A 20,381-nucleotide genomic window follows, 5' to 3' on the forward strand; every position below is an offset into this window, starting at 1 on the left:
GACTCTTAAGTTATACAGCAAAGAACAGTAGTGTAAAACTAAGTAGTTAGAAAAAAGTTGTTTAGAATATTATCTCTTTCAGTGGAACTAGACTGGAAAATACAAAAGTGTGTTGTGTAGTCTTAACTCAAAGAACTCCTTTGATACGGATTTGGCTTCTTTTTAATTCAGTTTCTGGCTAGCATTGTCTTTTGTATATGTAAATTAAATGAAAAACTAAGAAAATTTACTGGAGAAGGAAATGGCAACCCCTTCCAGCATTCTTGTCTGGGAAATCCCACAGATAGAGGAGCCTGGTGGGCTGCAGTCCATGGAATCTCAAAAGAGTCAAGACGCGACTTAGCAACTAAATGACAAGGAAGTTAAAGTTGATACCTTAGAGCTTTTTCTTACCTTACTCATAGCATCTCTCCTTTATGGTTTTGATTTGAGAAAACAGAAATAATTAGAATATTAGAGACCACTTAGAATCAGGTAAAGCTCTTTACCTGTTAAAATGGGCCCTTGACTAGCTATGGAATATTTTAAATTTTCAAGTAGACAACGCCATCTGTTGGGCATCTTGCAAACTATCAAATTGTATGGCCCTATAACACAATGGTTAAATTGGTTGTTTTGTTTGTTTTGCCTTAGGGGTGTGGTGGAAAAAATTCTGAGATTCGGAGGCACTGAGAGCTCTTGCAGTCAAAGCTTTGTTTGAACATTGGGCAGTGGTGCTACTCCCATTCCAAAGCAAAGAAACTAACCTTTATTCAACTAATATTGGAGGGCATCATCATAATAATAGCTGTTAATTTGCATTGCAAATAGTAGGCTTTATTTTTAAAAGAAGAATGTAGTTCAAGCAGTGTTTTCAAATTAAAGGCTGACTCCCAAAATCTTGGTGGAGTTCAAGGTTGGAATTCCCAGGTGGTGCCCAATTCATGGGGTCGCAAAGGGTCAAGTACTGAGCACACACACGTGCACAGAGGTTGAAATTAGAGTATGGCTCTTGAGTACAAAAAGGCTCAGTAATCAAGATAAATAGTATTTTATATATCATTTTTATGCTATTATTTTTATTTTATTTACATTTAAATTTCACCACAGAACTTAAGTATATCCTGGGCCTTTGTTCAGACTTTTGAAATAAAGGTAAATGGGCAGACAACTTTAAGGATGCAGTGTGTTTAAAATTGTACAATATATTAAACAATTAGAGAAAAATCTAGGGAATGGTATAATTATATACCTTTATAGATTTGATATATTTATATTTTATAAATACCTTTAAATATATTTATAGATATTAGATAGATACAGACGCCCCTGGTGGCTCAGTGGTAAAGAATCTGCCTGCTAAATGCAAGAGACTGGGATTCGATCCCTGGGTCAGGAAGATCCCCTGGAGAAGGAAATGGCAACCCACTCCAGTATTCTTGCCTTGGAAATCCCATGGACAGAGGAGCCTGGTGGGCTACAGTCCATGGGGTCGCAAAATTGGACACAGCTTAGTGATTAAACAACCACCACATGGATTTGGTAGCACAAATTCAGGGATCAGCCACGTACTTGGAGGAAGTTCTATTCAGGACTGAGCAGAGAGGTCCTTGGTTGCTGACAGAACCTCCCCTTGACTTCAGACATGTGACAAGCCAAGGAGTCTGTCAGTACGCAAACAGCACTGAATTCAGAGCAGTAGCAACAGGATGATGCTAAGGAACTGGCTCTTGCCAGTTAGGATTGTGGGGGCCAGTCTGAAGCAAGCAGAGTTGGCTGGAGGCTGGAAATGTTGTACCTCAAGTCCAGGATTAGTAGAACAGCAGTCTAGACACAGAATGGTTAGTGCTTTCTTCAAAAGTTCTTGGTTTTCCAAACAAGTTCCTAGGATGCTTTCCTCAAATGGCAAATGTATCATTTTTAAAAACTCAATATTCGTGCAAAAAAATTCATAATGAGCCAAGTAGTAATTGTAAATAAAAAAAGTCTGACTCTCCACTTACAAAGTTCACCTTACCCTAATCCCAGCCCTGAGTATTATAGCTTAAATTTTTTCACCTGTAATTATTAAATAATTTGCTGTGGAGTCTTCCACACTAATTTTTTTTAGGAATAAGAGTTATAATTCTGGAACCTTGGAACTGGAGGTTAGGGGAAATGGTAGAGGAAGCACAATGGTGTAGGTTACCAATAGCTTCAGAGTCTGATTCTATATTTTGTATAAAACTATTTCTCCCATTGTGAGGTCAGTATCTTAATTTAATCTTTTTTTCTTGTAGCATGGCGGACACCGACCTGTTTATGGAATGTGAGGAGGAGGAGTTGGAGCCATGGCAGAAAATCAGTGATGTCATTGAGGATTCTGTAGTTGAGGACTATAATTCAGTGGATAAAACTACTACAGGTAACAAAAACTCTTTGATCTTAGATTGTTGTTATATTGACTGGATTGAATGGCATTTTTGTTAAGAAAGTATGGGGTGCAAGACTTTTAAGAATTCAGGGTTGCTTTTCTGTGGCACTGGTACTACCTTTTCCTATTCTCTGGTCTGTAAGTGCTTTGGTTTTCCTTATACACAAAGCTAGAAACACTATATTTAATAAATTAAAAACATTGAGAGTTGAGTTCACCAATATTTATCAAACACATAAGCAGTTCTCTTACCAAATGATGTGTGAACAAGCGGTGTGTGTTAGTGTTCGTTTATATACCCAGTGAAAAACAGGTTCCCGTAGTCTTGAGGGCTTTTTTGTTTGTTTTATTTGAACTTGGTTTCCTTTGTGAGCTGAGCAGAATTTGCTTCGTGTCTGCCTTCAGGGACAGTTTACAAACTTAGGCTTGTAGTTTCTCTTTCAAAAAGGTGCGGTTGCAGGGTCAAATTCTAGATTGCCCTAAATTCATAAAGTGGGTGGTAGTTCTTTTTCCCCTGAATTGTATCTGTTGCTCTTTTTTTTAAATTTTTTTTTTTAATCTTTCTTGCCTTGAGAACTGAAGATGGCATTGGTTTGAAACAGGACAGTTCGTGGTCTTGTGGACAGCTTACTCTTGCATGGTTATGAATACCAGTAGTGGTGATAATAAGTCTTTTGAGTTCTAGAGGTTTGCTTGTGCTCTATAAGCAAAATAGTGAAATCTGGTTCGGTGAGCTTGTAATTTAACTTAATTCACCAGGAAATCGGAGACAAAAAAGAAGGCATTGTGTCTAATTTGTGGTGTGAGGGACACACAGGAGGAGAAATCAGATAACCAGTCAGATTTACGAATAAAGCAGGAAACTTTATGGTTATAGAGACCTGCAATAAGATGAAAGATTAGAAGAGTGTCCTTCAGTGTCATCTGTCCCTGTCTCCAAGTGACTGTGCCTCCCCTTCCCCGCAGTTTCTGTGAGCCAGCAGCCTGTCTCGGCTCCAGTGCCCATCGCTGCCCATGCTTCTGTCGCTGGGCATCTCTCTACATCCACCACCGTTAGTAGCAGCGGGGCACAGAACAGCGACAGTACAAAGAAGACTCTTGTCACACTCATTGCCAACAACAATGGTAAGTGGGATTACTGGGAAATTCTTCCTGGGCTAGAGGGTTGAGAGACTACAAGAGGTCTTAAGATTAGCCGTACCTCTTCAGTTTTAGGTACTGATGTGGTTCTGCTGATGTTGGAGTGAGTTTAGTCCTGATTCTCTGATATGGAAGTAAGTGGTGGTGTTCCTTCTGAGTTAGTGCTGAGTCGATGCTGGTGTTTCAAGTCAGAGGGCAGCTGATTTCTTCTTACTGATAATTTCTAGGAAAGAAAATGTAACCTCCAAATTCCTAACTGTTAAGGAGATATGAAGGGGACGGGATTGTTTGTTTGTTTTTAATTAGAAGAGCCCCACTAGTCTGATAAGAATTCTCCCAGGGTAGTTTTGTTCCATATTTTCTTTGACAGCTTCATTTGGTCATTGGTTCTTGGGTGTGGAAAATAGGATAGGGTTGTTGTCTACCTGAAGGAAATGGTGAAAGAGTGTTTTTTTTTTAGTGAGTTGATTGACTAGTGAAGTTACATAGTATTGGCTTCTGTTTCATTTCCTATTTTCTTTTTTTTTTCAATATTCATTCATTTACGTTCAGTTCAGTTCAGTTCAGTCACTCAGTTGTGTCCGACTCTTTGCGACCCCATGAATTGCAGCACGCCAGGCCTCCTTGTCCATCACCAATTCCCGGAGTTTACTCAAATTCATGTCCATCGAATTGGTGATGCCATCCAGCCATCTCATCCTCTGTCGTCCCCTTCTCCTCCTGCCCCCAATCCCTCCCAGCATCAGTCTTTTCCAATGAGTCAACTCTTTGCATGAGGTGGCCAAAGTACTGGAGTTTCAGCTTTAGCATCAGTCCTTCCAATGAACACCCAGGACTGATCTCCCTTAGGATGGACTGGTTGGATCTCCTTGCAGTCCAAGGGACTCTCAAGAGTCTTCTCCAACACCACAGTTCAAAAGCATCAATTCTTGGGTGCTCAGCTTTCTTCACAGTCCAACTCTCACATCCATACATGACCACTGGAAAAACCATAGCCTTGACTAGACGGACCTTTGTTGGCAAAATAATGTCTCTGCTTTTGAATATGCTATCTACGTTGGTCGTAACGTTCCTTCCAAGGAGTAAGCGTCTTTTAATTTCATGGCTGCAGTCACCATCTGCAGTGATTTTGGAGCCCCCCAAAATAACGTCTGACACTGTTTGCACTGTTTCCCCATCTATTTGCCATGAAGTGATGGGACCGGATGCCATGATCTTCGTTTTCTGAATGTTGAGCTTTAAGCCAACTTTTTCACTCTCCTCTTTCACTTTCATCAAGAGGCTTTTGAGTTCCTCTTCACTTTCTGCCATAAGGGTGGTGTCATCTGCATGTCTGAGGTTATTGATACTTCTCCTGGCAATCTTGATTCCAGCTTGTGCTTCTTCCAGCCCAGTGTTTCTCATGATGTACTCTGCATATAAGTTAAATAAGCAGGGTGACAATATACAGCCTTGACATAACTCCTTTTCCTATTTGGAACCAGTCTGTTATTCCATGTCCAGTTTTACCTGTTGCTTCCTGACCTGCATATAGGTTTCTCAAGAGGCAGGTCAGGTGGTCTGGTCTGGTATTCCCACCTCTTTTAGAATTTTCCACAGTTTATTGTGATCCACACAGTCAAAGGCTTTGGCATAGTCAATAAAGCCAGCAACAATTATACAAGCATTAACAATTTATATCAGGGGTCATATAGCATGTAATATTTTAAAAGTTAGATAAATCTTAATAATTTCACAATTAAAATGGCTTTTTTATTCCCCAAAGTAGTAAACCATATACCAAAAAAAGGAAAGAAAAAAAAAAAACTTGTCTTCAATTGTGAAGATGATAAATATTTTTGAAAAGAGAATTTACCACAAAAATATGTTTCATCCCCACCCAAAAAAAAAAAAAACAACCTGAACTTTACACAAAATTCACATTTTATTTACACTGAAATAAACTATACAAATTGATATTCTTCACCAAAAATAACAGCATTGTTTTCGTAGTATTTCTAGATAAGCCACCAAACACTTACTTTTGCAGGTTTTCTAGATTTTGCTTGTAAATCAGGATGAGGCAGAAGAAAACAGACAAATCAGCTGTAGTATCCATGACCTCGGATCCTTTCTTGACCGTGCAACTGAAGTGTTCACCACGTACCTGCCAAAAAGCTTACGAAGGCTTCCTTCATAGGAATGTACACAGCAACTGCCAGGTGTGGGACAACAATGGCAGGCCTTCCCTTCAAACTTTAACTGTAGCTTCTTGCTTTAACTTCATTTGATAAAGACAAAATCTACTTTGAAATCCTTGTTTAGTGAGCTCACACATTTCTCTTACAGTCTGATAATTTTCATAACGGCCCCTTTCAAATTTTTAACAGCGTACTTAAAACTACTATTCAAAGGTCAGTCATGAGCTTCATTATAACATTTTTTATTATGTTTCCTTCCTCCCATACCTCCTGCTTCCTTTCTGATGACTATTTCTACATTCTGAAAATGAGTTATTGGCAAGTTATGTCTCAAGATTCATGTCTAGAGTAAACATCTTCATAGAATTACTGCATTGCTATAAAGGACTTATTTTTAATTATTTTATAAGATTAATACGTGCATTGTAGAAAAAGGGGACAGTAAAAGGAATGAAACAATTTTTAACTATAATCCTACTACCTGGAGATAACTGATTATAACTTATTCTGTACTTATATGTATCTTTTTAATTAATTCACTTATTTTCTTATTTTGGGCTGCACGTGGTCTTTGTTGGTTTGTGCGGGCTTTGTGCGGGCTTTCTCTAGTTACTCTGTAGTTGCAGTGCACAGGCTTCTCATTGCAGCAGTGTGTCTTGTTTCTGACCGTGGGCCCTAGGGCTTAGTGGTTGAGGCACGGGCTCGATAGTTGTGGCACACAGGTCTAGTTGCCATGTGGCGTCTTCCCAGACCAGGGATTGAACTTGTGTCTCCTGCATTGGCACTTTACCACTGGCCAACTAGGGAAGTCCCCGTATGTGTACTTTATGGACATCTATATGCTATGTGAAGTGATTCACTCCTTATAAAAATGAGCCCATACAGATTCTAATTGCTTTTTCCCCTTAATATGTAGTGATTTTAATAAATCTTTATGTAACATTTTTGATGATTATTTCCTGTTGTTTGGTTAACAGTCCTTAGCAATAGGTTGTAAAGGGGTGTACTACTACTTTCAAAGAGTTTTTGTAAACATCTGTCTTTTCTCATATCCTTAGTTCTGAGAATATATTTCTAAATGTCAAATTGTTGTATCAGAGGTTATCACAGTTTTTAAGGATTTTGATCAGTATTTTTCCTGAAATGGCCATCTAGACATGTTGTATCTTATATTTCCAGTAGAAGTGAACCTGGTATTCTTACTTTTGGATATAACCATTTACCTCCCATATTTTTGGACATTTATTACATAATCCCATTTTTTGTGATTATAAACAGTGTTACGATGAACATTCTCAGGCATCATATCTGTGCCTACTATGTAAGCATATCTGTCATATAAAGTAAGATTGCTGGGTCAGGCATTTAAAATTTGATAGTATCAAGTTGCCATAAGAGATTGCTCTACATACGGCCTCACCAGTCAATCTTTGGATATCAAAAAAATAATTTTTATTACATGGAAAACCCCTAGAATTCTTTTTCAACATATAATTAGTGACCCTCATATATATATAAAGATGAGGAACCTCTAGAGATTTTTTTCATTTTTTACAGATGTGGAAACCAAGGTGTGGAAAGTCTGAATAATATACTTAAGGTCAAATAGTAAGTGACTAAACTGGATTTGAATTATTTAGACTTCGAAACGTGTGGCCTTCCCACTGCATTATACTGCTTTCCTGTGTTTCTCTTAAAATAATCTTGTCACAGTGCTATGAGCAACCAGTTTTGCTAAATTTCCCTTTGGTCACAGCATTCCGAGGCCCAAGATGAGCATCACATGACTTAATTTCTTTGAATGGACCTTTGATTCCTGTGGCCTATGTGCAAAAATTTTTTTGAAATATAAAAATTGATTTTATTTACTTTGAAAGCTCTAGCATTCAAATTAAAATGTTGACCCGTGTTCATGGTTTAAAAAAAAAAAAAAGGTATAGACTGGTTACTATAGTTACATATGTCTTGTGTGTTCTTCCAAAAATTCTTCAGTTCTGGAAGTTCTCTGGTGGTACAGTAGTCAGGACTCCGAGCTTTTACTGCCAAGGGCCTGAGTTCAATCCCTGGTTGGGAAACTAAGATACCATAAGTCTCACAGCCAAAAAAACAATAAAGGCTTAAAATTTCTTTCATGCATAGATAAGCACACATTAATAGATTGAGTTTGTCTAGCTTTCTTTTTTGTATGAAATATATAGCTGTGTGACTTCTATCAAATACTCTTGAAATGCCAGCATTATTCATTATAGCCCAGAAGTGAAAACTACATAAGATGTTGAATGAATAAGCAAAATGTGGTATATTCATACAACGGAACATTATTGGGCCATAGAAAGAAGTGGAATAGTGATACATGCTGCAGCATGAAAGAACCTTGGAAAACATGCTGACTGAAAGAAGTCAAATACAAAAAGGCCGCCATGTATTGTGTGACTCCATTATTATGAAATGCCCACAACTGACGAATCTATAGAAACAGAAAGTAAAACTGTTGGTTGCCAGGGCTGGGGGAAGTAGAATGGGGAATAACTGCTAATGGGTATAAGGTTTCTTTTGGGGATGATGAAATCTGGAATTAAATAGTGGTGATGATTGCACAAAATCTGTGAATATACGTAAGAGCCTTCAAATCATACACTTCAAATGGGTGATACAGTATGTATGGTATGTGAATTACATCTCAGTAAGGCTTTTTTCTTTTTTAAGAAAATGTTAGGAATAAAATTGCAGAAGATGTTTTACTATTGTTTTTGCCATTCTTCAGAATCCATCACTCAGCATTTAGAAATTATTCCTATAGTTCTGGCTGATCGTATATATGCATTGGAAAGGAACATGAAATGAAATGACCTGCTTAATTCTGAGCTGTGAATAATGTGAATTTAATGTTATAAGTTTTTTACTGTAATTATGATTTTCAATTCCTGTTTGGTCCATTTCTACTCCATTTAGCCCTCTTATCTCTGAGGTTTAAAGCTATGTAAATAAACTTAATGAAAAAAATCAAGACCTTCAGATTTGTAAAATAAACAGAATGTGTTTTGAGAGAAGCTGTTGGATGTTCTATTATTTAATCTGTTTAAGGCTGTGGTACTTAATTGAGAGCAGACCTACAGGTAGAGAATTGGTTGGATGATTCTTTTAAAGGCTTTTTTAAGCCTCAAGATTCTGACTGACTGTTTGGTTTTCTGGAAATAGAACTTTGGAAGACTTCTGAATTGTCAGCATTTCTTTTAGGAAAGAATAAGAATGCAGGAATCATTAAAAACAATTCATTTGTTTGAATTGGAATTATTATATTGGAATGAATTTATAGAATTCATTAAATAAATATTTACTCTGGGTGACTTGCCATATGCTGGTTTTGCTTTCAGTTGAATTGTAAACCTAGTCTATGGTTAGAAGCCTTCTTTGTTTGCACTTTATTTTTGGGAAGGTCCTAACAATTCACCAGAATTCAAACATGACCCTAACATCAGAGAATATTTGCAGAAAATGTGTTAATGTTTATAGTAGTAGACTATGTATAGATTTCCTGGAAACAAGGCCTGTCTTTTGAGACTTTCTAATACTAGTTGATTCCACATAAATGCAAAAAATTTTCCATCCTTCCCTTCCTATATTTAGATGAGATGTTTAGTCATTGATTTTATCTTAAGAATTTTTAGTTTCAGATAATTTATTTTATTTTACTCTAGCAGTTAAAATAGTGAATAGAAAATATGTATTTTTATTTAGTCAATATTTTTCCAACAATAAATTGTGAAAGAATAAAAAGATGGATGGGGAAGCTATAGGTTAAAAGAGATTAAAGATGTCCATCAGTTGTACTTTATGAACGCTTTTGTAACCTAACTCAAACAAAAAAATATAATTGTCAATTTGAATTTTAACTGGATATTTAATATCAAAGAATTGTTTTGTTTATTTATGGCTGCACTGCACAGCATGTGGGATCTTAGTTCCCAGACCAGGGATCCAACCTGTGCACCCTTCTGTGAAAGTGTAGAGTCCTAACCACTGGACCACCAGGAAAGCCCCCAAGAATTATATATTTAACTTTATTGAGGCATAATTGACAAATAAAATTGTAAGATACTTAATGTGTACATTATGGGGATTTGATATATGTGTGTGTTGTGAAAGGATTCTCACTGTCTAGTTAATTAACATATCCACCACCTCACATATTTATCATTTTGGGGGGCTGGGATAGGAATAGTGAGAATGTTTAAGTTCTCTCGGCAAACTTTAATTATATCATACAGTGTTATCCACTATAGTCACAGAATTATAATATTTTTTAGGAGTGATAATGATGTTGTATTTCTTTTTTAGGATCTTTACTTTTTAGAGATATATATTGATGTATTTATAGATGATATGATCTGATACTTGTTTCAGCATAATATGGGAACTGGTAAGAGGGTGTGAGGTATAGATGAAAGAAGGTTGGCTTTAAGTTGATAATTATTGAAGCTGGTATAGGTACATGGAGGTTTATTATAGTGTTCTGTTTTTCTATATATTTGAACATTTTCATAATAAAATATTTATGTTGAAATATATAGAGAGAAAAGGACCCATATAATTAGCATAGACAGAACTTGGAATTTTTTTGTCTGTCAGCTTCTATAATTACTTGTTTGCTGGCCCAGTTACCATGAGAATCTAGTCCACTGATGATCTCTCAGTTTCTGGGAGAACATGGGGCAAGTCACTATTGGCCCATTAATAGCCAGCCACCTGTATACCCACTTTGGTGGTCTAGCTTTGTAGCTAACTACTAATGCCATCTGTCACATGTAACTTAAAACTTCAGAGGAGTTCATCCCATTCTAGTGAAAAGAGCTGCAGTATTTTGCTTGAATCTTTGATTTAGGCATACTGGCTCTCTGAAATAGAATTTAGAGTAGTCTTTGTAAATCAGGAAACTTAGTGTTAATGATTTTTTTAGCCAAACTTAGCAAACAGAGGCTTCCCAGGTGGAGCTAGCGGTAAAGAATCCACCTGCCAATGCAGGAGACTCAAGAGACAAGGGTTCGATCCCTGGGTTGGGAAGAGCCCTTGGAATAAGAAATGGCAACCTACTCCAGGATTCTTGCCTGGGAAGTCCAATGAACAGAGTGGGCTACAGTCCAACGAGCTGCAAAGAGTTGGACATGACTGAGCACTGAGAACATCCAGCAAATATAGGACTTAAACATTTCCAAAGTTACTTTTATCACACAGGAAAAAGAATTTAAAATACTTTAGTTTTCAAATATTGCTGATATTGTTACTATTTATTCATGAATGAATCTTCTGAAGTCATATTTATTGGTTTTGGCAGGTGTGTTCTCTATAAGTTCAGATGACATAAAGAAGTCTCTGTTTCCATACCTATACATCCTATACAAGACAGTGGATATTTAGAGAACCTGTTGCATTTCTGAGATTTGGCTCACTGGGAAGCTGAATTACTGTTTGTTGATGGATATTCCTCTTTTTAAAAGTTTAAGGTAGATTAACAACAAATCACATTCCAAAAAATAGGTTTTACATAGTAAAAATATGGAGAAAGAATTTATATGTTACTTGGTTTTGCTGATTTGGTATTGGGAAATTATACGTGGTCACTTAAATCATCAAAGTGATAGCCATGTAAAAGTCTTACCATGTGTGTTAAGACATGCCTTGTTAAGATACGTGGGTTTCCTGATGGCTCAGTGGTAAAGAACCTGCCTGCCACTGCAGGAGACGCAGGTTCGATCCCTGTGTCCGGAAGATGTCCTAGAGAAGGAAATGGCAACCCACTCCAATGGGAAATCGCATGGACAGAGGAGCCTGGCGGGCTACGGTCCATGGGATCACTAAAGAGTTGTTCACAATTTAGCAATTAAATAACAAGTTAAGATATGAGGGAGATTTTGGTGAACTTTCTGTATCTATGTATTTTTCTGTTCATTGTAGCTTTGGGTAAAGCTTAAATATTTGGTAAGTTTGATGACATTAAACCTGAGGTGAGTGACAGTCTTGGATATCTTAATACATGGGGACACCATTTCTTACCTAAGACCATTGTGTTGCTTATAAATTGTGGCTTACAGTGGTTTTTTTTTCCTTCTTCTTTTTCTTCTTTTTACCCTTTAGCTGGCAATTCTTTGGTCCAACAAGGTGGACAGCCACTCATCCTAACCCAGAATCCAGCCCCAGGTCTCGGTACAATGGTTACTCAACCAGTATTGAGGCCTGTGCAGGTCATGCAGAATGCCAACCATGTGACTAGTTCGCCGGTAGCCTCACAGCCAATATTTATCACTACACAGGTAAGTAGGACTCTGAATTCTGGGACCTGGTAGAATTCTGGGACTGTGGGAACTGTGGGAACTGTGGCTCTGACTTGAGTCTCCAGCATAATTAGAAATGGTTCTAGGTTCTGTCCTTTGGTCTGGCTTTCTCATTTACTAGTTTTTATTTGCTGCTGACTTCAGTAGTCAGCCCAACATAGCATATAGCTGGGCAATTTCCTCTTTATGCCCCCAGAGGCTGTTAAGTAATTTGATTGAGGTCTAGGCAGGAGAGAGTGGGAAGCTTGCATGAGGAAGAGGAAGCCTTGGTCCTCAAAAGTTCTCACCCTTTGCTTGGGCTATTTTTCTTAAACTGTGGTGAGTTAGTTGACTTACAGAAATTTATGTGCAAAATTGGTGAAGTGCAGGGAGATCTTTGAAAGAGAAGGAAGGTGACTTATTTGATATAAATGAGAATTGGAGTTGAAAACCCAGTGCTGGTGTGGGATAAAAAGGCAGATGCTTTTTCCTGCCTTGTCTTACAGATTTCCCAGAGGTGTATGGCCTTTTGAAGTAGACTTTGGGGACAGTTTCCTACAGTTGTTTATGTGTTGAATCACTCCATTAGTGTCAGTTTTTTCCCCATTCTTAGGGGTCAGTTTGTGGATGAGTTTTTTAAACTGAGGTTCTCTTAAGACAAGAACTAGGTTTTCATTTTTGTTCATATGCACCAAACCTCATTCTCCAGTTTTAATATTTGTCACTCAAAAGTTTGCCAGAAGTCCAGAATTTTCTCCATCTCAGTCATTTAAAAGCTCTAGTTCGAGAGAGAGAATCATTAGGTAAGAGTGTGGGAACTTTTTGGACATAGGTCTGAATACAGTCTCTGCTAGTGTTAGCTGATCTCCATGTTAAAGATCCTTTTGCTTTTTAATGCAGGGATTTCCTGTAAGAAATGTCCGGCCTGTACAAAATGCAATGAATCAGGTTGGGATTGTGTTGAACGTACAGCAAGGCCAAACGGTTAGACCAATTACACTAGTCCCAGGTAAGGAAAAATGTCTACCCATTTGGAATAAACCAGCATCCAAAAGACTTGTTTTTGTTGTTTCTAAGTGTTGAAGGTCATTTAAAAAGTATACTTTCTGAAACTACAAAAATCATATTGAGTTAAGCCCCATTTTTAAAAAACTTCCTAACCTTTGGCCAGGGTGGTAATTTTATTTTTCTTTTTAACTTTTTACCACCTTTCATGAGGTAGTAAAACAGGGTTTTTATAGTTACTTTCCTGTTTCTGCTGTTTTATTCAGCTGTTGTTTGTTATCCTGGAGGACTGTTATTAATGCAAACTCCCAAATTCTGTATTCCTAATAAGTCTACTTACTTACATGGTGGGCTTAAAAACTTACTTTGCTTGCATTTTACAGCATAGATTTGGAATATAAGTTAAACAAATGGCATATTCTTTGAGGATGAATATTGCTAATGACTAGTGGTGGGGTTTTTTTGTTTTTGTTTTTTTTTAAGAAATTGAAAGATAATTCTTTAAAATCTTATAATTTTGTCCCCAGTTCTATATTCAGTGTTTACTACATTTTGGGCCAAAAAACACTATATTATTTTAGTTGTGGTAAAGGTAGCTTGTCTTCCTAAGTTTTTGTCATTGTTCTCAGAGCCCATTGGGATTTTGGCCTTCAGGTCTGAGCTTATCCTATCTAGTTCTGATATTTCTTAAATACTTGTAAGTGAATTGTCTAGTTGATCCAGGAGACTCACCTTTGGGACATCCTAGTAGAATGGCATACATAGTCTGTCTTCTCTGTGAGTTTGTGTAAGAGAATGAAAGACTCTTTAGTATTCTGAGAAAGAAGGATTACTTTTTTCAGAACCAGCTCTGCCTCTTGGCCTATGTATACCCATACTGCTTCCCACTCTATACCCATTATTCTCTTCCAGTACCAAGGTCAGGCTATTCATGATTTACTCTTGGAATAGAAAAGGCAGCGTGCTAAGGTGTTTGGGGAGGAGTTGATGGAAATCTGCTTTCACTGTGATGTTTGTAGGGCTGATTACTGAGGCTAACTGCTTTCATCAGTTTGGGGAAATAATCTTTTCCTATTCTAGTATTTCCAGTAAACACAGAGGGAATGTGTTATAGGAGAGCTCACTAACCAAGATTTGGTGCTTTTCTTTGTCTCTCTTTTGAAGCCCCAGGTACCCAGTTTGTTAAGCCGACAGTTGGCGTCCCACAAGTGTTCTCTCAGATGACCCCTGTGAGGCCAGGCTCCACGATGCCTGTGCGGCCCACCACCAACACCTTCACCACCGTCATCCCAGCCACTCTCACCATTCGAAGCACCGTCCCACAGTCCCAGTCCCAGTCGACCAAGTCCACTCCCAGCACTTCCACCACACCCACTGCCACACAGCCGACCTCACTGGGGCACCTTGCTGTCCAGCCCCCAGGCCAATCCAGCCAGACTCAGAACCCCAAACTAGGTGAGGCTTGGGAAGAGGAGATAGCACAGTTGGGATGGGTGGTGGCTGGAGAACAGATGATTATCACTTGGTCAAAAAAGCTCCCTCCTTCCCCTCTCCACCTGCAGTGAGCATTGCCAGCTTTGTCACTGTGAAGCGACCTGGTGTTACAGGTGAAAATAGCAATGAAGTGGCCAAACTGGTGAATACCCTTAACACCATCCCTTCCCTGGGCCAGAGTCCTGGGCCAGTGGTGGTATCCAACAACAGCTCCGCACATGGCTCTCAAAGAACCAGCGGGCCTGAGTCTTCAATGAAAGGTACGATAATCAGAAAGACTCTGGGCAGCCAATCATTCAAAAACATTAGCATAACGTATTTATTGTATCAGAAGTCTATACTGTGAAATAGAGAAAATAGGGTATAGTTGCCATAGTCTGTTATCACAGAAACTTTAGTAAAGGGGACTGCCACTTGTGAAGAGTGTAACAACTGCTGCTGCTGCTAAGTCGCTTCAGTCGTGTCTGACTCTGTGCGACCCCATAGACAGCAGCCCACCAGGCTCCCCTGTCCCTGGGATTCTCCAGGCAAGAACACTGGAGTGGGTTGCCATTTCCTTCTCCAATGCATGAAAGTGAAAAGTGAAAGTGAAATCGCTCAGTTGTGTCCGACTCTGTGCGACCCTATGGACAGCAGTGCACCAGGCTCCTCCATCCACAGGATTCTCCAGGCAAGAGTACTGGAGTGGGTTGCCATTTCCTTCTCCAGAAAAGTGTAACTAAGTCAGCCCAAAGGAATTTTCTGTTAATTGTGGTTTGGAGACGAATGAAATGGATTGAGTGATCAGAGATGAGTAGGATAATCAAAAGATAGTTCAGGGAGCAGGAGATGTATTTCTAAACTAGATTTTAAAGTTGATATTTGGTAGAGAGGTTTTCAGGTGTAGGATTATGAGCATAACCATATTCAATTTCAGTCCTAGAATAGGACTTGGCAAACCTTTTCTGTAAAGGACCAGATAGTAAATATTTTAGGCTTCATGTACACTATGATTCTGTCACAACTACTTTGTGCCATTTCAGTGCAAAAGTAGCCCTAGACATATGACTGTGTGCCACTAAAGCTATTTATGGGCTCTGAGTTTGGAATTTCATTTTATTTTCATGTGTCAGAAAATCTTATTCTTCTTTTGCTTTTATTTGAACCCTTTACAAATACGAAAACCTTTAACAAATGGTATTGAGAAAACTGGATATTCACATGCAAAAAAATGGAGTTGGGCCATTACCACGCACCATATACAAAAACTAACTCAGTGAATTAAATCCCAAAATAAAAGTCCTAAAACCATAAAACTCTTAGAAGAAAGCATTAGAGGGAGAACTTTATGACATTGGATTTGGCAGTGATTTCTTGCATATGACACCAAAAGCATAGGCAGCAAAAGAAAAAATAGATAAATGAGACTACTTCAAAATTGAAAACTTTAGAGCATCAAAGGGTTAGGGTTATGGAGAGTGGGAAAGCAACTCACTTTTCATGGGAGAAAATATTTGTAACTCATATATCTGATAAGGGCTTAATATACAGAATATATAAACTACTTCTGTATCTCAACCAACAACAGAAGAACAACCCAATTAAAAAATGAGCAAAGGAGCTGAATAGAGAATTCTCAAGGAAGATATACAAATGGCCATTAAACACCAAAAAGAGGCTAAACATCACTGAACATGAAAATGCAAACCACAACTACAGAAAATACTGCTTCACACCGATTAATATAGCTCTTATCCAAAAAAGGGGGGGGGGGGCAGAAAATAATAACTGTTGGTGAAGGATATAAAGAAAGTGGAACCCCTGTCCATTGCTGATGGGAGTGTAAAATGGGATGATGGTCCCTCAAAAAATGAGATATGAAATTAACCACATGTTGTAATACTTCCATTTGGGGTATATATACCCAGGGACCCAAACAGGTACTTGTACCCCCGTGTTCACAGCAACGTTATTTACAAAAGCCTGTAGATGGAAGGAAGCATCTCAGATGTTCATCAACTGATGAATGGATAACAAAATATGGTGTGTATATATACAGTGGTATATTCAGTCGCTCATTCATGTCCAACTCTTTGTGACCCCGTGAACTGCAGCATGCCAGGATTCCCTGTCCATCACCAACTCCCGAAGCTTGCTCAAACTCCTGTCGTCCCCTTCTCCCGCCTTCAGTCTTTCCCAGCATCAGGGTCTTTTCCAATGAGTATTCAGGACTGATTTCCTTTAGGATGGACTGGTTGGATCTCCTTGCAGTCCAAAGGACTCTGAAGAGTCTTCTCCAACACCACAGTTCAAAAGCATCAATACTTAAATGGTATATTGTTCGGCCTTAAAAAGGAAAGAAATTCTGATACATGATATAATATGGATGAACCTTCAGGACATTATCTTAAGTAAAATAAGCCAGTCACAAGAGGACAAATACTGTGTGAGTCCAGTTACATGAGGTATCTGGAGTAGTCAAACTCACAGAGACAGAAAGTAGAGTGGTGATTGCTAGAGTTCTAGGAGGAATGAACAGTAGGGAATTAATAATGGGTATAGAGTTTCAGTTTTGAGGGATGAAAAGAGTCTTGGAGATTGCTTGCATGAAAATGTGAACATTCTTAACAACTGAACCAAACATTTTTAAATGCTTAAGAGGAAATTTTATGTGAAGTATATTTTACCATGATTTATAACCAGAACAACAACAGAAAATACATTGGGTTGGCCTAGAAGTTCGTTCGGTTTTCCCCAACAACTTACAGAAAAACTTGTACAAACTTTTTGGCCGACCCAGTAAAAGCCATTCTTAGTTCACACAGAAACTGGCAGCTGGCTGGATCTGGTCTACAAGTTGTGATTTGCTAACCCCTGGCCTAAAGTTAGAAGAATGGTAAAAGGAATGTGCCTCATAGTGACCTCTCATGCTTGCTTACCAACCTTAATTATACCCCTTATGAAGTGTTTAATAATTTTTTTCCAAAAGGCCGATAGTCTTTTTCTGGTATCTTACTAATCTTACCATGTTCTCACTTCTTCCAGTGACCTCGCCCATCCCAGTGTTTGATCTCCAGGATGGTGGACGGAAGATATGTCCACAGTGTAATGCTCACTTCCGTGTTACTGAAGCTCTGAGAGGTCACATGTGTGTAAGTGATGTCACCTGTGATGGGATCCAGCGTAAATGGCTACCGTTCACTGTGTACTTCCTGTAGTCTTGGGAGAGTGTGAGGCAAGGGCTCTGAAATGACTTGGAAGCCTTTTAAAGGGTTATACTCTTGGCCTGTTTTAGAATGAACTCAAAAATATAATAGGAAACATTTAAAGTCCCTCAAATAGATCAGAACATATGTGACCTTAATTCCTTAGTTGGTAGATTTTGAACTGCACAGGAGGACAGGTTTGTTAGATATTCAGAACTTTTTGGCCTCAGTTCATTTTCTATTTATTGTGTCATTGGATAAATCAGGAGCTATTAACCAATTACTAACTCAAGCCTTTCATTTTTTGGTATTAGTCCAGATGCAAAGGTTGGGACTTCTTCCTACCAGGGACCCCAGAACCAGATTAAACTAGCGAGTGGTTCAAGGATCTAAAACAGGAAGAAGTACAAAGTATGGTGTTTGGAGTGGCATATATCTATATATAAGTACACACACACAGACACATGAAAAAGAGTGAAACCTGGACATTGTAGAAAACTGCAGGGTGGAAACTAGGTGAGAATACCTAGAACCAAACTGTTACCAAGGAATGTTAGTGGACCTGAGGAGTACATGCATCCAGCCCCCAGGAGAACCAGGATGATCAGATGTCTTCTTTCTTTATAGTACTGTTGCCCAGAAATGGTTGAATACCAGAAGAAAGGAAAATCTCTGGATTCAGAACCCAGTGTCCCATCAGCAGCAAAGCCCCCATCCCCTGAGAAAACAGCTCCTGTTGCTTCCACTCCCTCTTCTACACCTATTCCTGCTCTGTCACCACCTACCAAAGTACCAGAGCCAAATGAGAATGTGGGTGATGCTGTCCAGACCAAGCTCATTATGCTAGTAGATGACTTCTACTATGGACGGGATGGTGGCACAGTAGCCCAGCTCACAAACTTCCCTAAGGTCGCCACATCTTTCCGATGCCCACATTGTACCAAAAGGCTAAAAAACAACATTCGGTGAGTGTTGAAGAGCCTTGGAGCTCACCTTGGACAAGTGAAGGCTGAAAGCTGCTTACATGTTTCAGTTTTTCTGTCTGGAGAATGGCCCTAATTATAGCCTCTCTTGCTCAGGGTTATCAAATCAATAACTAATATTACAGGAGATATTGTGGTAATAAATAAAAGATAACTTTGGGTAGAGTGAGACCAGTGCATCTCCTTTCTCAGATAAGTTTCGGGAACCCTCTTAGTTTCTGGGCTGAGCAAAGGACTATCCCAAAAAAGAGGAAGTTGGGTGAGAAGGTGGAAGGGGGGACATATGTAAAGTTTGTTCTGTGATTCTGCTGTTGTATTTCTCCAAGGCTTCTGATTTTTTATGTTGTCTGTACTTTTCCTTTGTGCTGTGCTACAGATTTATGAACCATATGAAACATCATGTAGAGCTTGATCAGCAGAATGGTGAGGTGGACGGTCATACTATCTGCCAGCACTGCTATCGTCAGTTTTCCACTCCCTTCCAGCTCCAGTGCCACTTGGAAAATGTTCATAGTCCCTATGAATCAACTAGTAAGTTTGGAAGTTCGTAAACTCTAGGGGTGTACTTTGTTCTTCACTCAATGAATGGCACTAGCGGGGAGACCTTTATATTTCTTCATATGTGGGTAACAGTGTCAGGTAGCTTTTTGCATGTTTATAGTCAGTACTTCACTTACTCTGTTTTCCTACAAGCCTGGCTTCTATTCTGTTCAAGCTTGAGTTGAGTTCAGTGCTTGATTCCAAATATTAGGGGCCTTGGACCACTGTAGAGAGGTATATTTTAAGAGTTTGTTACCTAGATTGTTTTATAGAAGGAGCAAGCATTTGTATTTGGGTCTCCACTTTAGTTAGTAATGTCGTCGTTTTTATGTAGGATAAAAGATAATATTATAAAGTACTTTACCATTAAGACAGTGCTTTCATGAAATATAAGATAAGTTGGAGTGTTAGCTACATCTTAAAGGTGAGAAACAGGCTGAATACAACCCCAGAAATACTTAGTCATTTACTTAAGAGCGTACACTTCTTGTAAGGTGACGTGAGGATTTGAATCCAGTCTTCTAGAAATATTTCCTTTATCATATAAGTGATTTCTAGTTTTGTTGAAGAGACAAAAATTGCTTAACTAGGGAAATCTGAGAACAACACTATGTATTTACTATAAATACAGACATTGGATGAAATGAATGATAGGTAGAATAGTTCAGAGAAGGGAAAAGATCCTTGTGGCTGGATTTCACAGAATATGTAATGTATAAACTTGGTCTTAAATACAAGAAGGATTTAGGTGGATGGAAAATAGTAAGAAGAGATTTTATGTGATGGGGAATAGCATGAGCAAACATGTAGAGACAGAAAAATATGCATAATGTTGATGCTTTTGCTGCAGATTAAAAATCTTGATTAAAATTGGATTAAACATTAAGGACATCTATTATTAGATCCTTTAACCGAGAAGACTTAAGGTAGAGTAAGCATCACGCCCAGAACTTAAGTCTTTACTTTTCAACAGTTTTCTTGTGTCTGGCTTTCTAGCAGGAAGGCTATGTTAATCTCAGGAATTCATTCAGATGTAAGATTGTGCAGATGAAAAAGAGGCCATGTCTTCCTGTCTTTCCTAAGTCTGTTCCTTTCAAGGCAGAATTGTTTTCCCTTTCTCTCTCTTTGGCTGTGGTCATATTGTCGAGGGAAGT

At 38.5% G+C, this 20,381-nt stretch overlaps 1 protein-coding gene across 7 annotated transcripts in view; it reads left to right on the plus strand.

Annotated features, from left to right (window-relative positions):
* The window catches only part of POGZ (pogo transposable element derived with ZNF domain), a 47,056-nt gene that overhangs the window by 13,847 nt on the left and 12,828 nt on the right, over positions 1-20,381 (plus strand). For 2 of the 7 annotated variants that reach the window (XM_061406783.1, XM_061406792.1), the window contains exons 2-10: positions 2,259-2,383; positions 3,359-3,517; positions 11,845-12,020; positions 12,921-13,029; positions 14,190-14,480; positions 14,561-14,779; positions 17,544-17,650; positions 18,332-18,669; positions 19,064-19,218. In XM_061406783.1, the coding sequence (XP_061262767.1) occupies positions 2,260-2,383; positions 3,359-3,517; positions 11,845-12,020; positions 12,921-13,029; positions 14,190-14,480; positions 14,561-14,779; positions 17,544-17,650; positions 18,332-18,669; positions 19,064-19,218 (1,678 nt within the window). In that variant the 5' untranslated portion in view covers position 2,259. Of the gene's footprint in view, positions 1-2,258; positions 2,384-3,358; positions 3,518-7,269; positions 7,321-11,844; positions 12,021-12,920; positions 13,030-14,189; positions 14,481-14,560; positions 14,780-17,543; positions 17,651-18,331; positions 18,670-19,063; positions 19,219-20,381 lie in introns of those variants that run through there. The other 5 variants (XM_061406820.1, XM_061406810.1, XM_061406802.1 and 2 more) reach the window with 5 other exon arrangements.

Source organism: Bos javanicus, chromosome 3, assembly GCF_032452875.1.
Source record: "Bos javanicus breed banteng chromosome 3, ARS-OSU_banteng_1.0, whole genome shotgun sequence".
Taxonomy (NCBI): domain Eukaryota; kingdom Metazoa; phylum Chordata; class Mammalia; order Artiodactyla; family Bovidae; genus Bos; species Bos javanicus.